General features: G+C 52.4%; 1 protein-coding gene across 7 annotated transcripts in view; it reads left to right on the forward strand.

The window, feature by feature from the left end:
- The window catches only part of MYO10 (myosin X), a 195,832-nt gene that overhangs the window by 77,218 nt on the left and 98,905 nt on the right, over positions 1 to 19,709 (forward strand). For all 7 annotated transcript variants that reach the window (XM_077896391.1, XM_077896393.1, XM_077896389.1 and 4 more), the window contains 2 exons: positions 1,517 to 1,675; positions 18,804 to 18,991. In XM_077896391.1, the coding sequence (XP_077752517.1) occupies positions 1,517 to 1,675; positions 18,804 to 18,991 (347 nt within the window). The remainder of the gene's footprint in view (positions 1 to 1,516; positions 1,676 to 18,803; positions 18,992 to 19,709) is intronic.

The raw sequence follows: 19,709 nt of genomic DNA on the forward strand, positions 1-19,709 counted from the left end.
TGAGTTAGAGTGGAGGGTCAGTGTCCTAAACGTGCGTCCACACTCTTGAATGTTCCCGAGGGTTGTTTTCTTGAATACTGATCCTTGGCCATGGCCTGCCCCTCCGTGCACTCCCTGGGCAGCGCCCCGGCCTGTCCTGCCCTCCGGGTGCCTACGTGGCGGGGCTGGCTGGCAGGAGGTGGGCCACTGCGGCCGGCGCGTGTCCTGCGGGAGGTCTGGGCCCCAGGATGCAGCTGGGGACAGCGGCCGGCCTTGACAGGACATGGTCAGGTGTCCGCCCTCGCCTGGAGCAGTTTCTCAGGACTGGTTTCTACCAACTCTTGTGGTTACTGTGGCAGAGATGCCACGGCTGAAGTCTTATTTTTTTCCTCTAGAAACATAAAACATGCCATTTCTCATGGCTTCTGAAAACCATCGGATTGGTACTTTTGCTTTTCTTAGTGGGTCATTCTCGTCTGCAATAACATGCTATTTGTTGCCACGTAGGCAACCGGTCAACGTGTAAAAATAGAATTCCCCAGTCAGGAAGTCCTGCAGATAGTCTCCCAAAGTCATTCTGCGTCTGCGGCGTGAGTGAAGTGTGTGCGCATGCGAACGCGGTACATCTTTCACGTCGTTTAGGCCCCTGCTTTTTCTACCTTCGTGTTTTTTAGGGATGAATGTCACAAAAGTATAAAATGAATAACTGTGGAGTAGACGCCGCCAGATGATTGTTACGTACACGTGTTTGTAGGTGAAGCTGGCCAACTTTTGATCAATAGGTGGAGCTGACTTAATACGGTTAATCCTACACCAAGTCAGTGGTGGTCGAGAAGCGTGGAGTAGATTATGGAAATGCGTGTGAATTCAGGGCTCAGTCTTCTCCCATCCGAGCTCTGGCTTGTGCGTGCCACCGCACGTGTGCAGCACGCATCCGTGATGCTCGGAATTTTAAGGAAGACAGCTGTCAAGGACACCAACCGATTTTAAGTCCAAGAAGGGATTTAAGGACATTTTAAAAATATTCCTGTGATGATGTGTTCCAGCCTCTAAGCAAATACGTGTTTGAACAAATCCGACTGCGTGGTGAATTTATGTGACACTTGCATTGAAGAGCGGTTATCATGAAGTCTTGAAATATATCGTGTGATCCCATGTGAGATGTTACACAGTGGAGCCAAAGTACTTTCAAAAAACTTTGGTTAGGCGGGTTCTCCACCGCTACGGATTGATAGCGCTTGGAGAAACATGCAGAGCAGTGAAGCGTGAGTTTATGATTTGTGCGATTCCCAAGGGGTGGCTGCTGCGGGAACTGCTGTCGTTTAGGAACGTCTATTAGCGCTTGTCCTATGATAGCTTCCTTTAGAAGTAGATGGTGGCACGGAGAATGCAGAGGTTGTCTGCGGTGCGCTTTCTCTTGGCCAACTCAGGGTCTTGTCGCGGAAACTGTACTGAGATTGTACTTCAAAGTGGGGAAATGTCCGGGGACACTGTTCGTTGCTGACCACTAAACAGTGGGATTCCTTCTGCCCGCCAGGTATTCACTTACAAGCAGAGCACGATTACGCAGCAGAAGGTGACCGCTATGCACCCCACGACCGAGGAGGGCGTAGATGACATGGCCACTTTGACGGAACTCCACGGGGGCTCCATCATGCATAACTTACACCAGCGATACAAGAGGGATCAAATATACGTAAGTTCTGCTTTGATTCTCTCTAAAAATCCCTCGTGTGATTGTGAAGTTTTGTTTTCAACGAGTGTTTCCTGCCCTTTGAGACCGTCCACTTAATCTAAGTAAAACTGTGTTTTCAGGTGTTCAGCCCAATTAGAAACGTGGTCCAGGTCCAGTGAATCGTGTTCTTGTGTGTGTTGCCCTGATTTTATTAGAAGGAATTGCTTTATGCGTGGAAGGGTGATTTGACCCCCTGTGAGTGCATTCTGTCTTGGAAGGGTTCTCTTTTACGAAGAAGTCACCAGAGTGCTTGTCTTTCTCAGCTAAGGGCCAGGTGGAAAATGTGGATTTGCAAATAATAGCACCTCAAGCTCCAACTTTTCTCTCCTTTTCTTGATGTTTCTCCTTTTATGGATTTCTCACATTTTTTTTTCTGGCCCTGGAGCCCCTCCAGGGGAATATTTGGATTCAGGGAACCCATCTTTCTTACTTGCAGGGTTGCTGTTTTGAAGGGAGACATGTCCATAAAAAAAAGCAGGCATGCACATGTTTCAACTTTTGTGAAATGTGACTATATCTGTATTATACATGTAATATTTAGAAATCATTAAAAAATCATTTCTATAATATGTCATTACTTTTTGGCACTAAAGTACATACTTGAATTTATCTGTCAAGATTGCCCGGCGGATTTTATCTCTTTCATCTGCCTGCTTCCAAGTCCTCATAGTAAAGGGGTGAACTGCTTACCTATATTTTTTTCTTGTCAGGTTCAAACATATAGGTTTTAAAAAAAAAAACCAAAATTTTGATATTGTGAAAACTCTTGATCTTTCAGTAATTTTTGTCCTTCAGCAGTTATGCTGAATTTTGCCAATGCACTGGTGATCCTGATGGGTCATGTCCGCCTTTATGGCAAGCTAGTAGATGCTCATGGAAACTCAAGGCCTGCTTGGTATTCTTGTGTCTCCAGTATATTGACCTTAGACCGGAAGAGGAGAGCTGGGCAATGAGAAATCAGTTGTTTGTGGGTTTACTGCTTAATTTTCCTCTGCTTTTTACACTGTGAAACTGTCATTTTTGCCAGCTTGACCTAATGCTCGCCACATGTTCTCAAGCAGCCCTATGGAGAGAAACGCAGAGGGATTCCAGTCCTCTGCCGGCTGAGCTTCCTTACAGGGTCTTTAGATTACAGGATTTCCCATATGTTCTTCAGGGGAGGCAGCCTCTGTACGTATTTAGGAAGAAGCGGCCGTCTCTTGTGGGTTGTGCGTGTACTGGCAAAGCTCTGCTGTCTTCCCCTGTCAGAAACACCAGGGTGACCCGGGAACTCCCTGCTTCCCGCGGGGGGGCCAGCAGCGGGTCCCAGTTACTGTACCTGTGTGTGCGGTGTTGTTCGACGCTGCCTTGGTTTACATAGCAGTTTCCTCGCTCAGTTTGCCAAGGACTTATTTTGTCTTTCTTGAGCCAAGGACATTCCCAGGGCCCCTGGCGGCTGTGTAAGAAATGTCTGTAAAACAAAGCCCGTGCATATCAGAAATACCGTTCTAGTTGATGATAAAATGTGAAGCTGGGTTTAAAATTTCTTCATCGGTAGGTGTCTCGTTGGTGAGGATTTCAGGACTCGCCCTCTTCCCTCTTTAGGTGCAAGTTCTTACTCTACATTTATTAGTCAGGGAAATGTCAGTCCATTAAAGGGAAAAAATGACCCAAGCACAGCCTTTTAAAAGTTTTTTTTCAAAAAAATAAAAGTAAAAGTTCTCTCCCGGAGCACCTGGGTGGCCCAGCGGTTGAGCATATGCCTTGGGCCCAGGGCGTGATCCCGAGGTCCCGGGATCGAGTCCCACGTCGGGCTCCCTGCAGGGAGCCTGCTTCTCCCTCTGCCTGGGTCTCTGCCTCTCTCTCTGTGTCTCTCATGAATAAATAGATAAAATCTTTAAAAAAAAAAAAGTTTTTCTCTCCCTCCTTTTGTGATGACGTTAAACCTGAGAGCTAAGCTGCCCAGTAGAGCCTGTGAATACCGTCTTGTTTCTTCCCCTGGAATGAAGGTCTTTTTCCTCCCCTTTGAGGGAAGAACATAGGATCCTGCACCTCCGGTTGCAGGTCGGCTCAGTACGAGGCCCTTCGCCCCTCTGAGGCGTGGGCGAGGTGTCCCGCGGCCGCCCCTTGGTCGTCCGTCCCCGCGTCGGGCGCGGCCCCTGCGGACAGAGGCCCCGCTGTGGGCAGAGCCGCGGCCGCGCTGCCCTCCCGCTCCGAGCCCGCCTGCCCAGATCTGTGAAGGGGGACACGACGCCGCTTGCTCGGAAGGTGCCGGGTCCGGTTTCCGCCGCGGGCACCGGTCATCGCCGCGGGCCGTGACCGTAGCAGCTTAAGAGGCCCGCTGCCCCCCGGCTCCGTGGAAGCACCGTCTGGGTGCGGGGGCCCACCCGCGCCCTCGGAGGCCGGAGGTCCCGTCGTCTGGCGGGCGGGCCGCCGGCTGTTGGCAGGTCCCCACCTTCGGCCCTCAGAGCCAGCAGCGGGGACCGGGGCTCTCGCCGTGGGTCTCTCCTCCCGCCCCGTCGTCCCCTCTGCCGCCAGGACGTCCCCCCGCGGTCGGATGGGGCCCGCCGGGCGGGGTACGGGTGCATCCGGCACCTCCGGCCGCGGTCACATCCCCAGAGCTCCCGGCGGCCCGGTCTCGGCGTCTGCGGACTGGCCACGGGGGTCCGGGGGCGCCCTGTCCGCCCCCCGCCCCTGAGGCGGCCCCCGCGGGTCTCCCCCGACGCCCCGGGTCTCGCAGCATTGGGTTTGTGGGCGGGAAACAGGTTGCTGTGAGAAGGCCCGGCCCGGCAGGAAGGCCTGCTGGCCTGTGTGAGGGCCCCGGCGCTCTTCCCCTTGGGGACCGGCCTTCCCGGACCCCACGAGCCGTCCCCCGCCGTCCCCAGCCGTGAACGGGGGACACAGCCAGGAAGCGCTAAAGCGCTCCGAGGAGACCGGTCCGAGTTGAGCAGGTTTCTCCACTCGCCCGCTCCTGGGCTCGGCGTCAGGAGCCTGTCGGTTTTTTAAGGTTTGTTTTCTAAGAGGGACGGGGCGTCCCTGACTGGGCTGTTCTCGAAGCAGGTGGCGGGCGAAGGCTTCTGGGACCTTTGCAGCTCTCCCCGCGTCCTCCTCGTCTGCACCCAGGTCTGTAGGAAGCTCCGCCGGACACTTGTCCTGAGTCCTCGAGGGCAGAACTGGGCGGCCTTCTCTGTCCGAGTGAGGGCCTGCGTGGCCCCGGCCCCGCTGCAGGTCCTTCTGGGATCGGACCCTGGTGAGAGCAGCTCCGCTCGAGCCACAGCCTCACCCCCTGATGCTGGGGTCCTTTCCTGGGATTTCAGGTTCCTGGCGCCTGAGGCCCCACCTGTCTTTCCCTCTTTGGCGACTCCCCGAGTCGCACCACAGCCCCCAGCCTGGGCCTCACCCCAAACCCCACCCCGAGCCCCCTTTCTCTGGGCTTCCCGCCACAGAGGCCGCTCCCTGGTTGCCTCTCCCTGGGAGAGGGTCTGATGAGGGCCCCGCGATCCCTTCTCCTCCTACCCGTCATGGGACCAGGAGGACAAGTACCCACCCCCGTTAGGTTCCTAGAGACTCAGGGAAGGAGCCCGGCACGTGTTTGTGGGACGACGAGGGGAGACAGAGGGCGAGGTAACCTGCGGGTGGACGAGGCCTGCGCTGCCGTGGGAAGCCCTATGTGGGGGGTGGGGTGGGTACGGCGGTGACGGGAGGGGCAGCAATGACACTTCAGAGGAGTGTACGAGCTGGCTCGGAGAGGCTGGTGGACACTGCACGTGAAGATGGAGCGATGGGAGCGGACTCGGGGTGATGGTCTCCCTGGGTTGAGGGAGTTCCTTTGCTCGTGGATTGTGGTGTGTGTTAGGGTTGAGCCCTCCGACAGGGCGGCCGGCTGTGGTCAGGACAGCCTAAGGCAGCGGTCCTCCACCGGGGGACTGTGCCAGGGGACGGTCGGCACTGCCCGGGGACACTCCTGGTTGCAGGGCCCAGGCTGGGGATGCTGACGTGTCCAGCGGGTGGGGCCAGTGGTGCCCGGGACCACGCAGCAGAGCGGGACCTGGGCTGAACTGTCAGCAGTGGCGAGCTGAGAGGCCAACTGGCTGGACACATGCCCGCACCCCGCACCCCGAGGCCAGACTGGGTTCGCAGCGGCACCGGGCTGGGCGGGAGAGAGCACAGCACCTTTGTTAAGGGTTTTGGGGAGAGGATTTCCCAGAGGTAGAACTTAGACGTTGGTAGGGGTGGAGTGCACGGACCGCAGAGGGCAAGTGGCGCAGAGGGCAAGTGGCGCAGAGCGCATGCATGGGGTCTAGCCTGGGCACAGGGGTCGGGAGGAAAGGGGGAGGATGCTGGGGGAGGGCGGGCAGCTCTGGTGGCCACCAGTCTCGGGAAGCCCTAATGGCCGTGAGGACCTGGGCCACGGTCCAGGCAGCTCCTCTGGGAGGGGATGCTGGGGCCGGAGCTGCTTCGGGATGCCCATCTTGCTGTACCCTCAGAGCCTGGGGGGTTCCACGTTATTGGGGGCCCTGCACGTGCACACGGTGGGGACAGGAAAGCGGGGCTTCCACTGTGGAGAGCGCAGGCCCCGTGTCCGCCCCGCAGCCCATGCTGTGGCAGGGTGTCATCCTCCTCTGGGGGACACGCAGGGTCTCCGTCCTGGGCTGTCACGCACTGGGGCAGGTGCGTGGAGGGCTGTGGACTGGACCCCAGGAGGCCGTGCTCTGGCCGTGGGGTCAGGTCCCAGGGAGGCCGCGCTGTGGCCGTGGGGTTGGGTCCCAGGGAGGCCGCGCTCTGCTGCGCCGGGACCCTGGCTCTTTTGCTGGTCCTGCCGAACAGTGTGGAGATGAGCAGCTAACGACCCACTTGGAGAAGCGGCCCGACTAAAGACACACGCTGATATCAGCGCCCACAATTCTTCACAGCTAGCCTATTTTTTTTTTAAAGATTTTATTTATTTATTCATGAGAGACGCAGAGAGAGGCAGAGACACAGGCAGAGGGAGCAGCAGGCTCCATGCAGGGAGCCAACGTGGGGCTCGATCCCGGGTCTCCAGGATTAGGCCCTGGGCCGAAGGCAGACGCCAAAGCACTGAGCCACCCAGGGCTTCCCTGCAGCTAGTGTATTTTTAGGTTGTTTCAAAAACCTCCTCCCTGGGCTGGGTGGCCTTGCCCCCCGAGTCTGTAAGCGTGCGGGACGATGTTCCCGAGTGACCTGGGAAGCCTCCTCCTTCCTGCGGAGTGATGTGTTGCCAGCAGCCAGCAAGAGACCCGCTCGCGGAGCAGACAGGTGAGCCGCGTTCACCCGCGGGTCCTGGGCCGCCAGCCGGGGAGGCCTGGCCTAGATGGCCGTGACTGCTCCCACGCGCAAATCTAACTCTGAGGGGAGTTTTCCCAGAGTAGACTGTCTCTGGATTCCTTTCCGGCCCCTTCGGAAGCCCATGTCAGGTAGCCGCGTGCCTCTCGGATGCCGGGATGGCCCGGGCGCCGGCGGTTAGCAGCCTCCGCGTGCGCCTCGTGTGGGGAACAGCTGAAGGCTGTGTGGTTTGTCGGGGCCTTTTTTTCACATGAAATCAAGACTGGTGTTGCCAAAAGATGATTGTAACCATCTGTCTGACTATATGTATTTTTAAACTTCACCAAACATTCATACTCTTGAGTGGCCACTTCCACATCAGCACATGATGGTGGCAATTAGGGACGTTATTTTTATGATTTTTTTCTTCCATTCCTGTCTCTTTTGGGTCTTTTTTTGGGTCAGATTCCTTTCAACAAGGAGGAAATTTTAGACAGAAGTTTACTCAAATTAAATGGAAACGTCACTTGTAAGTTTAAGAGCTTGTCTTCAGCAACAACTTGACTTACCTGTTGTAATCTAGTTTTCATCAAACTTGAATGCTTAACAGTCTTGTTCATTGTTCAAAAATGTTTTAAATTTTTAAATTGGATAACAACAGCAGTTTCTCTTATATAGAAGGTACTGGACACAGAGCACTAGAACACAGTGGAAATGTGAATTTATCTGGTAGATTTGTGGTCAAATCATGTGCTCCCAGTATATCTACGTTGATACAGCCCCACCTGTGTGCCAGGCTGGGCGCTAAGCTCTAAGGCTGCAAAATTACTCTTGTTCAGAGTAGTTATTTCTTGGAAGATTGGATAAATGAAAGACTTTGCGCCTCCAAGACCTCATAGTTCACTGGTGAAGACACACAGGCCAACCGTTGACAACTGCCCAGGGTGACACTGAATGTGATAAAAGTACTTGGAACATAATGAATGGGCATCCAAAGGAGGAAAAAAAGGAAGAGGTCAGACCACGATTACCAGCAGAAGCACGAGTCCTGCTGAGTTTTGAAGTATTCATAGGGGACTTTGGCCACGAGGGAGGCTGGCCTATTTCTAGCAGAAGATCAGCGTGTTTAAAGACATGAACTAGTACGGCACATTCGTCCAGCTGTAGGACATTCCAGATGCTGAAATGTCGCATGCAGTCATCTGGCAAGGTGGTCAAGAGCAGGTGAGGAAGGGCTCTGTGTACAAGTGAACAAGTTCGAATATATTTGTGAAGGCTGCGTGCGACAGCTTGAACCTGAGTTCCCGGAAAACTCGCTCTGGCTGCAGGGTGACGGATGAGTTCAGCAGACATCCAGTCTAGGACCAGCGAGCAGAATGGGAAATGATGGGGTTCCAAACCAGATGGGGGGAGTTTGAGTATGGAGGACACTGAGAGGAAGATTGTAGGGTTTGTGGGGGCAAGTAGGCTGAATTTCTATAGGATGACTCCCAGATTTCTGGATTAACCCTTTGGGTTGACCATGGTGCATTTATCAAGATGCCGCTAAGTGAAGGGAGCCTGGATGGCTCGGTTGGTTAAGTGTCTGATTCTTGACTTTGGCTCAGGTCACAACTTCAGGGTTGTGAGATGGAGCCCCGTGTCAGGCTTCACGCTCAACGTGCAGTTGGCTTGAGATTCTCTCTCCCTCTTCCCTTCCCCTGACTCACGTGTGTGTGCTTGCTTGCACTCTCCCTCTCAGTAAATAGATAACAACTTTTTTAAAAGGTGTCACTAAGTAAAAAGAAACAGGTGTGTTGGGGAGCTCAGCCTTGTCCATGTGAGTCAGAGCTAAGGGTCATCCAGGTGGAGATGTCCAGTGGGCCATTGGGCGTATGGACCTGTGATTTAAAACTGAAGCTGCGTTCAAGATAAAGATAACTGCTGTTGGTAGTTCAGGTGATCAAGACGGAAGGAAAGTAGAGAATGGTGGATGGGAGATGTATTCACGATCGCATGGGGAGAAGCAGTTGTGGTTTTCATTTTCCCTAACGAAAACAATACACAGCTCTGGGTTATGTAGTATTTGCACGTAGCAATCATGTGGGTGGACGGAGGGCGTGTGTTTATGACTGATCACAATCTTAGGCCCAGAGGGGGTTAAGTCATGTTCCAGGGAAGGTGGCTCTGGGCTGAGGAGCCCTTGGGTTCCGATGACCAAACCTTGTTGTATAGACTGTTGGTTCCCATGGTTGAATAGTGTCTTCCTAATGGTAGCACGGATCCCTCGGTGTCTCGGAACAGAGTACGTCTGAGGCCACTGGGTCACCTTTCTTTTTCTGAGTTCTACCTGTTTTTGAAAATCTTGAATTGGTAGACTTTGGGTTGAAGAAATGCAGCGAGTGAGTTTCTTCCAACATTTTTAAGCAATATGTACTGCAGCTGTTCCAGATTATTAAAATGGGCAAGGAAATGTATTTTTTGGTGAGTTATGTGGAACTTTTCTGACTAGGAAGATTTGTTATGTGCTTCAAAATAGAGCATTCTTTCTATTTCTGAAAAGCCATGAAAATGACCAAGCTATTTATCCTGGTGGAAGTTGGAATCCAGTATGAGGAGACCAGTACCTGGTCCCACCCTATGTTTCAGAGCTTCACGTGTCTGGAGTCTGAAGAGGCATAGCATCGTCCTGGCCATTTCTGGAGCCGTAGTCATACCTTTTTATAGAGGGATAAATGGTGAGACCTAACAAATGTGTCTCACAGCTCTTGGGATTTCTTACCACATGTGATCTGTGTTTCACCGGGTAGTTAAGAGGGTCAAAGAAGAGCCTGGTTGTAGATTAACTGGCCAGTCACCATTTTTATTTCTATTTCTATTTGAACTTCACTTACCCAATGCTCTCTTATCCGTGCAGCCTTTGTTTTGGTGATAAAATAACCCATGCAGAGCGGGATGTGTACAGTAGTGGGGGAAAGATAAGATGCCCTTGGCCGTAATTATTTATATTGCTGATAGACCTCTAAGACTTCACCTAATTTGTCGTCCTTTGAATAAGCTCTTAAGAACTACTGCTCTTTTTATTTTTTTTAAGATTTTATTATTTATTCATGAGAGACACAGAGAGAGAGGCAGAGACACAGGCAGAGGGAGAAGCAGGCTCCATGCAGGAAGCCTGACGTGGGACTCGATCCCGGGTCTCCAGGATCACACCCTGGGCTGAAGGCAGGCACTAAACCGCTGAGCCACCTGGGGATCCCAAGAACTACTGCTCTTGTTGCCACGTTGTCTTGTGCTTCTGTTTCATGGAGGTTCAGAAGGGCCACTTGGCACGAACACGGGCAGGAACAACAAAAACTCAGTAACCGAAGCCCTCGCGCCCCCGCCCGCACAGCTTCTGTAGCTGTAGAGAGAATTCATTAGGAGTCAGGCGACTGTCTCCCCTTTTGGGAGCCACTCAGACTCTCTTCTCTCATATCCCAGGTGGGGGGACCCCGAAGGTGGGGGACTCTGTTGGAGGGTCAGGAGTTCGTGTGTCACGGAGGAGCTTGGATTGAACATGCCGGTCTACGTTGGGAAATCTGAGTGAAGCCAGGGCAGGAGACGGACGGGAAGGAGATGGACCCTGGGGTTTGTTGAAAGACTTACACACGAGGTGTGGAGGCATTGGGCCTGGGTAGAGAGCTGGACGCAGTCTGCAGGGGTTCCCGTCCTGTACGTGGGCAAGCAGCAGAGGCGGCCACCACACACCCGCAGTAGGGCACACCGGGGACCCGGTTCCTGCCCTTGATCTCACACCCGGGCTCTGCGACTGCAGGGGCAGCATGTAGCCGTCCCTTCCTGTGTCAGAGGAGACCCAGCCGTGGCCTGTGGCCTGCCCACATCTCAAGGATGTGTTGGAGCAAATGAGGGCTGTGAAGACGTGTCTACGTGGGTGGGGCTGTCCTCCGTGTCCCACAACCATGAAATTGTTGCTTTGGAAACATGTAGGCTTGTCATTTAAAATCTGGTGACAAGGGCAGCCCAGGTGGCTCAGCGGTTTAGCGCTGCCTTGGCCCCAGGGCATGATCCTGGAGACCCAGGATCGGGTCCCACGTCAGGCTCCCTACATGGAGCCTGCTTCTCCCTCTGCCTGTGTCTCTGCCTCTCTCTGTCTCTCATGAATAAATAAATAAAATCTTTAAAAATAAATAAATAAATAAAATCTGGTGACAAGACTTTTAAGAAATGTCTGAGGCCGTTAGTGAGAAGGTGAAGTAGTAAAACTTGGGCATGCATGTTGGACGAGCCTGGTTAACCTCCGGTACTAAATGGAGGTACTTAGATTGGACAGGCGTTTTTAAAAATTATTTTTTTTAAGTTTTCACTTAAATTCAAGGTATGCAAGAGGCATTTTTAACTCTGAATGGCACAAAATTGCCCGTAATCTTAAAAAATAAAAATAAGGACACCTGGCTGGTGCAGTCGGGTTAAGCATCTTACTCTTGGTGTTGGCTTCGGTCATGATGTCAGGGTCCGGAGATCCAGCCCTGTGTCGAGCTCTGGCTTCAGTGTGTGGAGTCTGCTTCTCTCTCCAGTGTTCTGCTTCTCCCCCTTGTGTTCTCTCTCTAAAATAAATAAATCTTAAAAAAGAATAATGAAAGAACTTTAAGAAATAAAAGATTGGCTTCTCTATGCATGCCAGCCAGACACACATTTTTATATATTTCTTCTTCTTCTTCTTCTTTCTTCTTTCTTCTGCCTTCTTCTTCCTTCTTCTTTTTTCTTCTTCCTTCTTCTTTCTTCCTCTTCTTCTTTTCAGATTGAGTTTGATTCAAATTAGGCCTAGTCGTTTGCTGGTATGTGGGAGTCCAGCTATTGAATTCACTATCAGCCACAACCTATGTACTTATTAATATTTGAGCTCTGATGAGATTACTTCATCCCTGAAAGTCTAAATGCCTTTTGTCCTCTCCCTTAGTAAACAGTCTGTAATTTGTTGCCAGGATATTTTTGTTTCTCAATTTGGGTTAAAATTTTCTGAAAATGGAGTATGAAGCTTCTTGTTATTTACCCTTAATTCTGTGCTTGTTTTCAGATCTTTCCTTGATCTTACAAAAAAAGAGATTTATGTATTCTATCAGTACCAAAATTCTCAATATATTTTTTTAATATTTTATTTATTCCTGAGAGACTCAGAGAGAGGCAGAGACACAGGCAGAGGGAGAAGCAGGCTCCCTGTGGGGAGCCCGATGCAGGATTCGATCCTGGAACCAGGGATCACTCACTTGGCTGAAGGCAGATGCTCAACCACTGAGCCACCTGAGTGTTCCACAATATTAATCTTTTAAACTTTTAAAATGTTTGTCATCAAACACACACAAACTTTTGTCATCCTAACCATTTTAAAGCATACACTTTGGTAGCGTAGTGTACATTCACACTGTTGTGGATCTTTTAGAACGCTTAAATCTTCAGAACTAGAACTCTGTGCCTGTTAAGCAACTCCCCAGGGCGGCTGGACGGCTCATTCAGTTGAGCGTCTTGGTCTTGGTTTTGGCTCATGGGTCGTGGGATCGAGCCCCGTGTCCGCTCTGTGTTCAGCCAGGAGTCTGCTTGAGGATTCTCTCCTTCTGCCCCTCCTCTCATTTACGTGTGCACTTTCTCTCTCTCTCTCTAAAAATTAATCTTTCAGAAGAAAAAAAATTAAAAACAAGTGCCCCATCCCCACTCATGCCAGCCCGCGGCAACTGCCATTCCACTTTTCTTCTATGAGTTTGACTGCTGTTGGTCCATCATTTCAGCAGAATCATACACTTGTCCCTTGGGGCTGGTTTCTTTCACTTAGCATAATGTCCTTAGGGCTCAGCCACGTTGTGTATGTCAGAATTTCCTTCCTTTTTAAGGCTGAACAACACGCCACTGTATGTGCATTTACTACAGTTTGCTTATCCATTCTTCCATTGGTGGACACGTGGGTTGCTAACGCCTTTTAGCTATTGTGTGATATTCTTTTATAGGCCCCGGAGAATGTCAAGTTTGAAAAGCCATTCTTCACTCAGTAGGAATACAGCGAAGAAAATAAAGTGCTTGGAGAACATTGATTTAAGGAAAACCTTGAACAGATTCAAGACCTGTTATAGGGCACCTGGGTGGTTTAGTCGGTTAGGCGTCTGCCTTCGGCCTGGGTCGTGATCCCACAGTCCTGGGATGGTCTCGCATCAGGCTCCCTGCTCCTCAGGCGTCTGTTTCTCCCTCTGCCCCTCACTCGTGCTCTGCTCTCTCACTCTCTCTCATTCTCTGTGTGTCTCTCAAATAAATAAAATATTTAAAATTAAAAAAAAAACAAGACCTGTTAATCTGCTTAGTGTATTTAATATGGTTTAAACTGTAGGGATTTTCTTTCTTTCTTTCTTTCTTTCTTTCTTTCTTTCTTTCTTTCTTTCTTTCTTTCTCTTTCTTTTTTCTTCCTTTTTTCTTTCTTTTTTCTTTTCTTTCTTTCTTTCTTTCTTTCTTCTTTTTCTTTCTCTCTCTCTCTCTTTCTTTCCTCCTTTCCTTTCCTTTCCTTTCCTTTCCTTTCCTTTCCTTCCTTCTTTTCTTTCTTTCTTTCTTTCTTTTCTTTCTTTCTCTTCTTTCTTTCTTTTCTTTCTATTTTAGAAGACTCTACCTCTACAGAGTGGAAAGGACCCCAACAGGAGTACCTGCCTTCTTAGAGTCACATCAGAATATAGCCATATACCACTGAATGCCCCGTCTCTCAAAATCCGGTGCAGCTCTTTTATACTTCAGTGCTCTCTCTGCACCCAGCAAGGGTCCTGAGCATTGTGTACACAGAGGACTTCAGCTCGTCGTCTGGCGTAGAGATGCAGACGTGCTCAGGGGGTGCAAAGAGCTGTCCCGTGGCTGACGACAGGCAGCTCCTACCTTCCTATAATGGTGAAGGTGTGAAGCAGTTGAAATGCAGATCACTTGCAACATAGGTCTTCATCTCATGTGTTATGTGGAGTGGGCAACGCGAAGTAAAGTAGAAGCCTGGCTTGGTATCTCCCATTAACCCCACAGCAAAGCGGCCTCTTATCCGCAGGTTCTTCTGGCACCTTCAGCCATTCCTCCAACACAGCAGTCTCAGAAGGAGAAGCCTTCGTCCTTTTATTCCACAGGTCAAAGCCACCGCAAATGTCGCCACTGGGGTGCCTGGCAAGGTGGACAAGCTGCATTTGGAGGAGCATTCGGGAGCTCAGGGTCTGGGGTAGGTGTTAGTGGAGAGGAGAAGACTGTGTCCACCCCCTTCAGGGTGGGCATCATTGTCATAGGCTGAGAGACTGAAGAAGACCAAAAATTGAGCCCCTGGGTAGCTCAGGGGGTGACCCCGGGGTCATGGGATCGAGTCCTGCACTGGGCTCCCTGCAGGGAGCCTGCTTCTCCCTCTGCCTTTGTCTCCATCTCTCTCTCTCTGGGTCTCTCATAAGTTAATAAATAACATCTTAAAAAAAAAAAAAAAGACCAAATATCGTTGAAAGAGTAAATTTAGGTACACTACCCTGGGTTTGACAGGCTCGTGTTGTCCATTTCCCGTTTTCCATCAAAATGGGGAAAGTCAGGCTTTCTTGCATAAAGTGGGGAAGGTCTGTTTTTAGTGATATTTATATGAAACCATCCTCTCGACAACGTATGAGGGACCACGCGTTCGTCACGGCAGCCGGCTAGACTGAAAGTCGAGGAATGTATTCTCAGCCTCCTGCTGTGGAGCCACGCGAAGGTCACTGTTGCTGTAGGAAGAGCGGCGACCGCCAGAGCCGTGGCGGTCATTGGGCATGAAGAGTGTCGTCCAGCTGCCCCCGCGTGGCATGCTGGCTTCCCCTCGAATTCTGGGCCTCTCAGGGCTCTTGCTGGGAGTGTCGTGCTTGGCAGCGCGCCTGCTTCTCTTCCCTGCTGAGGTCAGGGTGGTGACTCGCCCGCGGAGGCACGCGGACAGGTGTTGGGAAGGCTCCTCGGAGCCGCCGGTGCCGTGGGACCTCCGTGTGGGGCCAGCTGCGCGGGCACGACTGTTGCGCGGCCTCGGGGGGCCCGGCAGGTGCCACGGGCGGTGCTGCAGCTGCCCCCGAGCTGGACGCCCACTGTTGGGCATCTGGCTGCCGCCTCCCCGGGCCTGCTGGCAGCGAGCGGGGCCCCTGCGCACCCCGCCACACTGTCGTCCTGACACCTCGTCTGCCGCTTCCCCGGCCACTGAGCGTCACTTCAGGCAGGCCGAAGATCCGTTTTGGATGCTGGGGCCTCGACTTTGCCAACAGGCTTTTAATGCCCTCGGATTTCCCACCCCCGTGTAGATAGCGTGTCATCGCATGCAGGACACATGACCCCCTGAGCCACGCGGGGTGACCAGTGGGGTTGCCCAGCCCGGCCGGGGGTAGCCTGCCTATGCGGTTTTCACCGAAATCATCGCTTTCAAAGTCAAGGTTTGTGGAAAGGCTGATACTGTTTATGAGTCAATCGATACTTTTTTTTTTTTTAATTTTTTTTTTAATTTATTTATGATAGTCACACACAGAGAGAGAGAGAGGCAGAGACACAGGCAGAGGGAGAAGCAGGCTCCATGCACCGGGAGCCTGACGTGGGATTCGATCCCGGGTCTCCAGGATCGTGCCCTGGGCCAAAGGCAGAGGCCAAACCGCTGCGCCACCCAGGGATCCCCAATCGATACTTTTTTAAAAGAAAGGCTCATCTCCCAAAATTTTATTTTATTTTATTTTTATTTTTTCTCTCCCCAAATTTTATAACAACGACACAAATGTGTTATGACAAGGTGCTCAAAATTGTCAAGACATGCACTGGGCATGTCATTTCTTAATTTTGTTTTTTTGGTTTTTTGGTGTTTTTTTTCTTCTTGACTTTAAGTAGGGTCCACACCTAACCGAGGGCTTGAACTCACAGCCCTGAGGTCAAGAGTTGCATGCTCTCCTGAGCCAACCAGCCAGGTGCTCTGGGACATATCCTTTTTTTTTTTTTTAAGTGCATTAATCATGGGTTAATATCCTAATATTAATTAAATCTGATACTCAGCTTGATACCGTGTGGCTCTTACATTTTATTTGTAACCGAGAAAGAGGATTGCAGTGTGCCTACCTGGCAGTTTTAAGAGAGAAGGCATTGTCTTAATTTCTGCCAAAGTAGGAAGAAAGTAAGAACTCATTTCAACAGAAAATGACCAGCTTTGGTATTTCTAGAATAAAAATAAAAATCAGGGCAGCTAGCTGGCTCAGTCAGAAGAGCAGGCAATTCTTGGTCTTGGGGTCATGAGTTCGAGTCCCATGATGGGTATGGAAATCACTTAAACTTTTTAAAAAATCCTTAAAAAATAATCATACGGCTACCAATCCTCTGCCAAAAGGTAGAAACAGGTCTGAGAGTTTAGACAAAGTTGTGGCAGGTGCAGCCCCCGTGCTCCAGCAATGCCCGCCTGCCTCGCCCCTGCAAACAGCTGACATAAAGGAAGGCCGGGCACCCAAGGTCATAGCGTGGGTGGGGGACGCCCCCCGGGAGTTGGGTGGCTCTCGGTGGTCCTTCAGAAGTAGGACCGATTCCTTCCGCAGAGGATGAGCAGTTTCCATCTTCCTTCATGGCCACAGCTCTGCCACGGTGCCTGGCTGGGGGAGTGGGGCTTCTGAGGGTTGAGCTTTCCCAGGACCTGCATGGTCACCCAGTAACCCGCTGGATCTTTTCCTGTCGTTTCTTCAAATTGAGGTGAAATGATTGCAACAGAGAACCCCCTACAGGAAAGGGTCGAATCGGTGTGTGTGGTACACCCACGTGGGGTGCAGCCGGCACCCGGGTCCAGATCCAGAGTGTCTCCATCACCCTGCGTGGAAACCCTGTCAGCCCCCAGCAGCCCCCTGTCCTCTCCCCCTGCCCAGAGTCCCTGCCGCCCGTCCGTGTGTCCGTGCGTATTTCTCTTTTCAGACACATGGACTTTGGTGTCTGGCTTCCTGACCTCAGGGTCGTGTCCTCAGAGTCGTGTCCCCCCCCCCCCCCCCCGGCAGCAGTGTGGGCGCCACATTCCTCCGGCGGCTCAGGAGTGCCCCCCTGTGTGGACACACCCCGTCTCATCTACCCCTGCCCGTCGGATACTCGGTGTTTGGGTTGTTTCCCCCCAGGCTCGTGTGATACGCTGTCCTGGGGGCACTGCTTGAACTCTTTTGGTTACAGACCTGGGACTGGAACCGTTGGTCATACGGTGATAACTCGTTTACGTTTTTAACCTTTTTGGTTCAAACTTTTTTTTTTAAAGATGTTATTTATTTATTCATGAGACACACAGAAAGAGAGGCAGAGACACAGGCAGAGGGAGATGCAGCTCCCCACCGGGGGCCGATGTGGGACTCGATCCTGGGACACCGGGTCACGCCCTGGGCCAAGGCAGGTGCCCCACCGCTGGGCCTCCGGGCGTCCCGGTGCAGACTGTTTCTCAAGGGCACCACAAAGCGCCCTACCTTTGACGACGGGTCCATGCAGCACATGGCCCTGGCGGGCACGGCTGCGGGAAGCTCGGCTGCCAGCGGCACATTTGACCTTTCTGGCGCTGCCCACTTCCCTCACCCCGTGTGGCCCTGTGGTGCCAAGGAAGCTGGAAGCCTGTAGCCGGGCTGCCCTGCCCACATCCCGCCTCCACCCCTGCCCAGCTCCAGCGGCCCTGTGCCCGCTGCCCAGCCTGGACATCGGGGCCGTGGTCCCGTGAGGCTCCCCGGGCTCTCGTGGGTGTTAAGGGGTCAGGCCGCCTGTGGTGGTCAGCTCGGGACGTCAGGACAGGCTGCGGCTGTTGGGAGGGGACAGAGAGGGGCTTTCGCCCGGGCCCGAGGCCGAGTGTCGGCGGGGATGGCCGCCCCGGAGGCTCCTGGCCTGGCTGTGTCCTCAGGCGGCCTTCACCTGTGCACACACCTGTCCTGCATTTCTTGGAGCGTCCGCCTCTTCTAAATGGATCCTCACCAGCTTGGGTCCGGGCCCACCCGAGCAGACTGATTCTAATGTATTCATATCCTGGGCGCCTGGGTGCTCAGTTGGTGAAGCGTCTGTCTTTGGCCCAGGTCATGGTCTCGGGGTCCCGGGATCAAGCCCCACATCGGGCTCCCAGCTCAGCGAGGAGCCTGTTTCTCCCTCTCCCTCTGCTACTCCCACTTGTGCATGCACTGTGTCTGTCTCTCTCTCTCTCTCTCTCAAATAAATAAAATCCTTAAAAAAGATGCTAAGGTTAAATAAACACGATCTAACATGTGCCATTTGACTGTTTCCACGTGTACAATCCGGTGCACTCAGTACGTTTGCAGTGCTGCGTAGCTGTGACCACGGTGCATCTCTAGAGCCTTCTGACCGTCCAAGCAGAAACTCCCGGTCTGTCCGACAGGGACTGTCCGTCCCTCTCCCACCCCACCCACCCAGCCCCTGGTGTTGCGCCAATTCTTCCTTTAATCCTGCCGTTTCCTGAGCCACCTGGCGGGGAGCGGACAGTCCTCGGTGCTTGGCGTGGGCTGAGGTCACCGGGGTGGGGACTGGGGCCTGGGCTGCTTCCCCGTCCGTCTCTGGCTTAGCTTTCCCCGCGAGTCCTCTTTGAAATGACTCCATTGCTTGGTGCAGGATGACAAGATTTTGTACCAAAACGGCCCAGGTAAAATGTCTGCGGAGGGCGGCGTCCCTCCCGTGCACCCAGGTGGATGCTGTCAGAACTCCAGGCGGGCGGCTCTGGGGGTGGGCGGGCCCTCCACCTTCTGGAGCCCCTTCCAGACTCTTCTGTCCGGGTGAGTGCCCCGCCCCCGCTGCCTGCCGGTGCCGCACATGTGTGACCCGCTCTCCTTCTTCTCCCTGCCCCGTGTGCTCGCAGACCTACATCGGCTCCATCCTTGCCTCCGTGAACCCCTACAAGACCGTCGCCGGCCTGTACGAGCCTGCCACCGTGGAGCGCTACAGCAGGTGCCACCTGGGGGAGCTCCCCCCCCATGTCTTCGCCGTCGCCAACGAGTGTTACCGATGCCTGTGGAAGCGGCACGACAACCAGTGCGTCCTCATCAGGTAACCGGTCCCGCTGAGGCTGGCAGAGGGCTGGGAGGGGGCCACGCGGGGCGCGGGCGTGCACAACCGGCCGCGTGGGGCCCCAACCGGCCAGCCCCCAGGACACGACACCTGCCGAGAAGGAAATGAGAACGGTCGGGGTTTTTTGTTTTTTTTTAATTGGAGTTCAATTTGCCAGCTTACAGCATATCACCCAGTGCTCATCCCGTCAAGAGAACGGTCTTTAATAAGCACCTGGATTTCTCAGGTGGAGTTTTACAGTTTGAATAGCCTGATACCCACAGCTTTCAAAGACCCAAGCTCACTGAGAAAAAAAGCAGGATGTACCACATTTGTTGACTCTTGGCCTCACGGAATAATTACTCCATTTTTCTTATTTGTCTTGATTATTCTTTGGTTTATTCCATTGTGGCGTTGGTCCTTCCGGGGATTAAGGAAAATGTGTAGTTCCTTCAAATTTGAAGTGTCACGTATATTCTAGAGCGAGAATGCTCGTATCTTTGAGCAAGAGATTTTTCTCTCATTCAATAAGGTCACATAGAATTTCCCAAACTGAAGCATTCTAATGATTTTGACTGACTTGGGCGTTCCTGACGTTAGCTACAGAATCAGCGACAGAAAAGGGACGCTCACCACGTGGGCGCCCAGGGAACACTGGAAGCATGTGTTTATTTCGATCTTTCAGGCAAAAGACGAGGGTCTTGACATCTCTGTTCCA

The sequence above is a fragment of the Canis aureus genome, chromosome 4, assembly GCF_053574225.1.
Source record: "Canis aureus isolate CA01 chromosome 4, VMU_Caureus_v.1.0, whole genome shotgun sequence".
Taxonomy (NCBI): domain Eukaryota; kingdom Metazoa; phylum Chordata; class Mammalia; order Carnivora; family Canidae; genus Canis; species Canis aureus.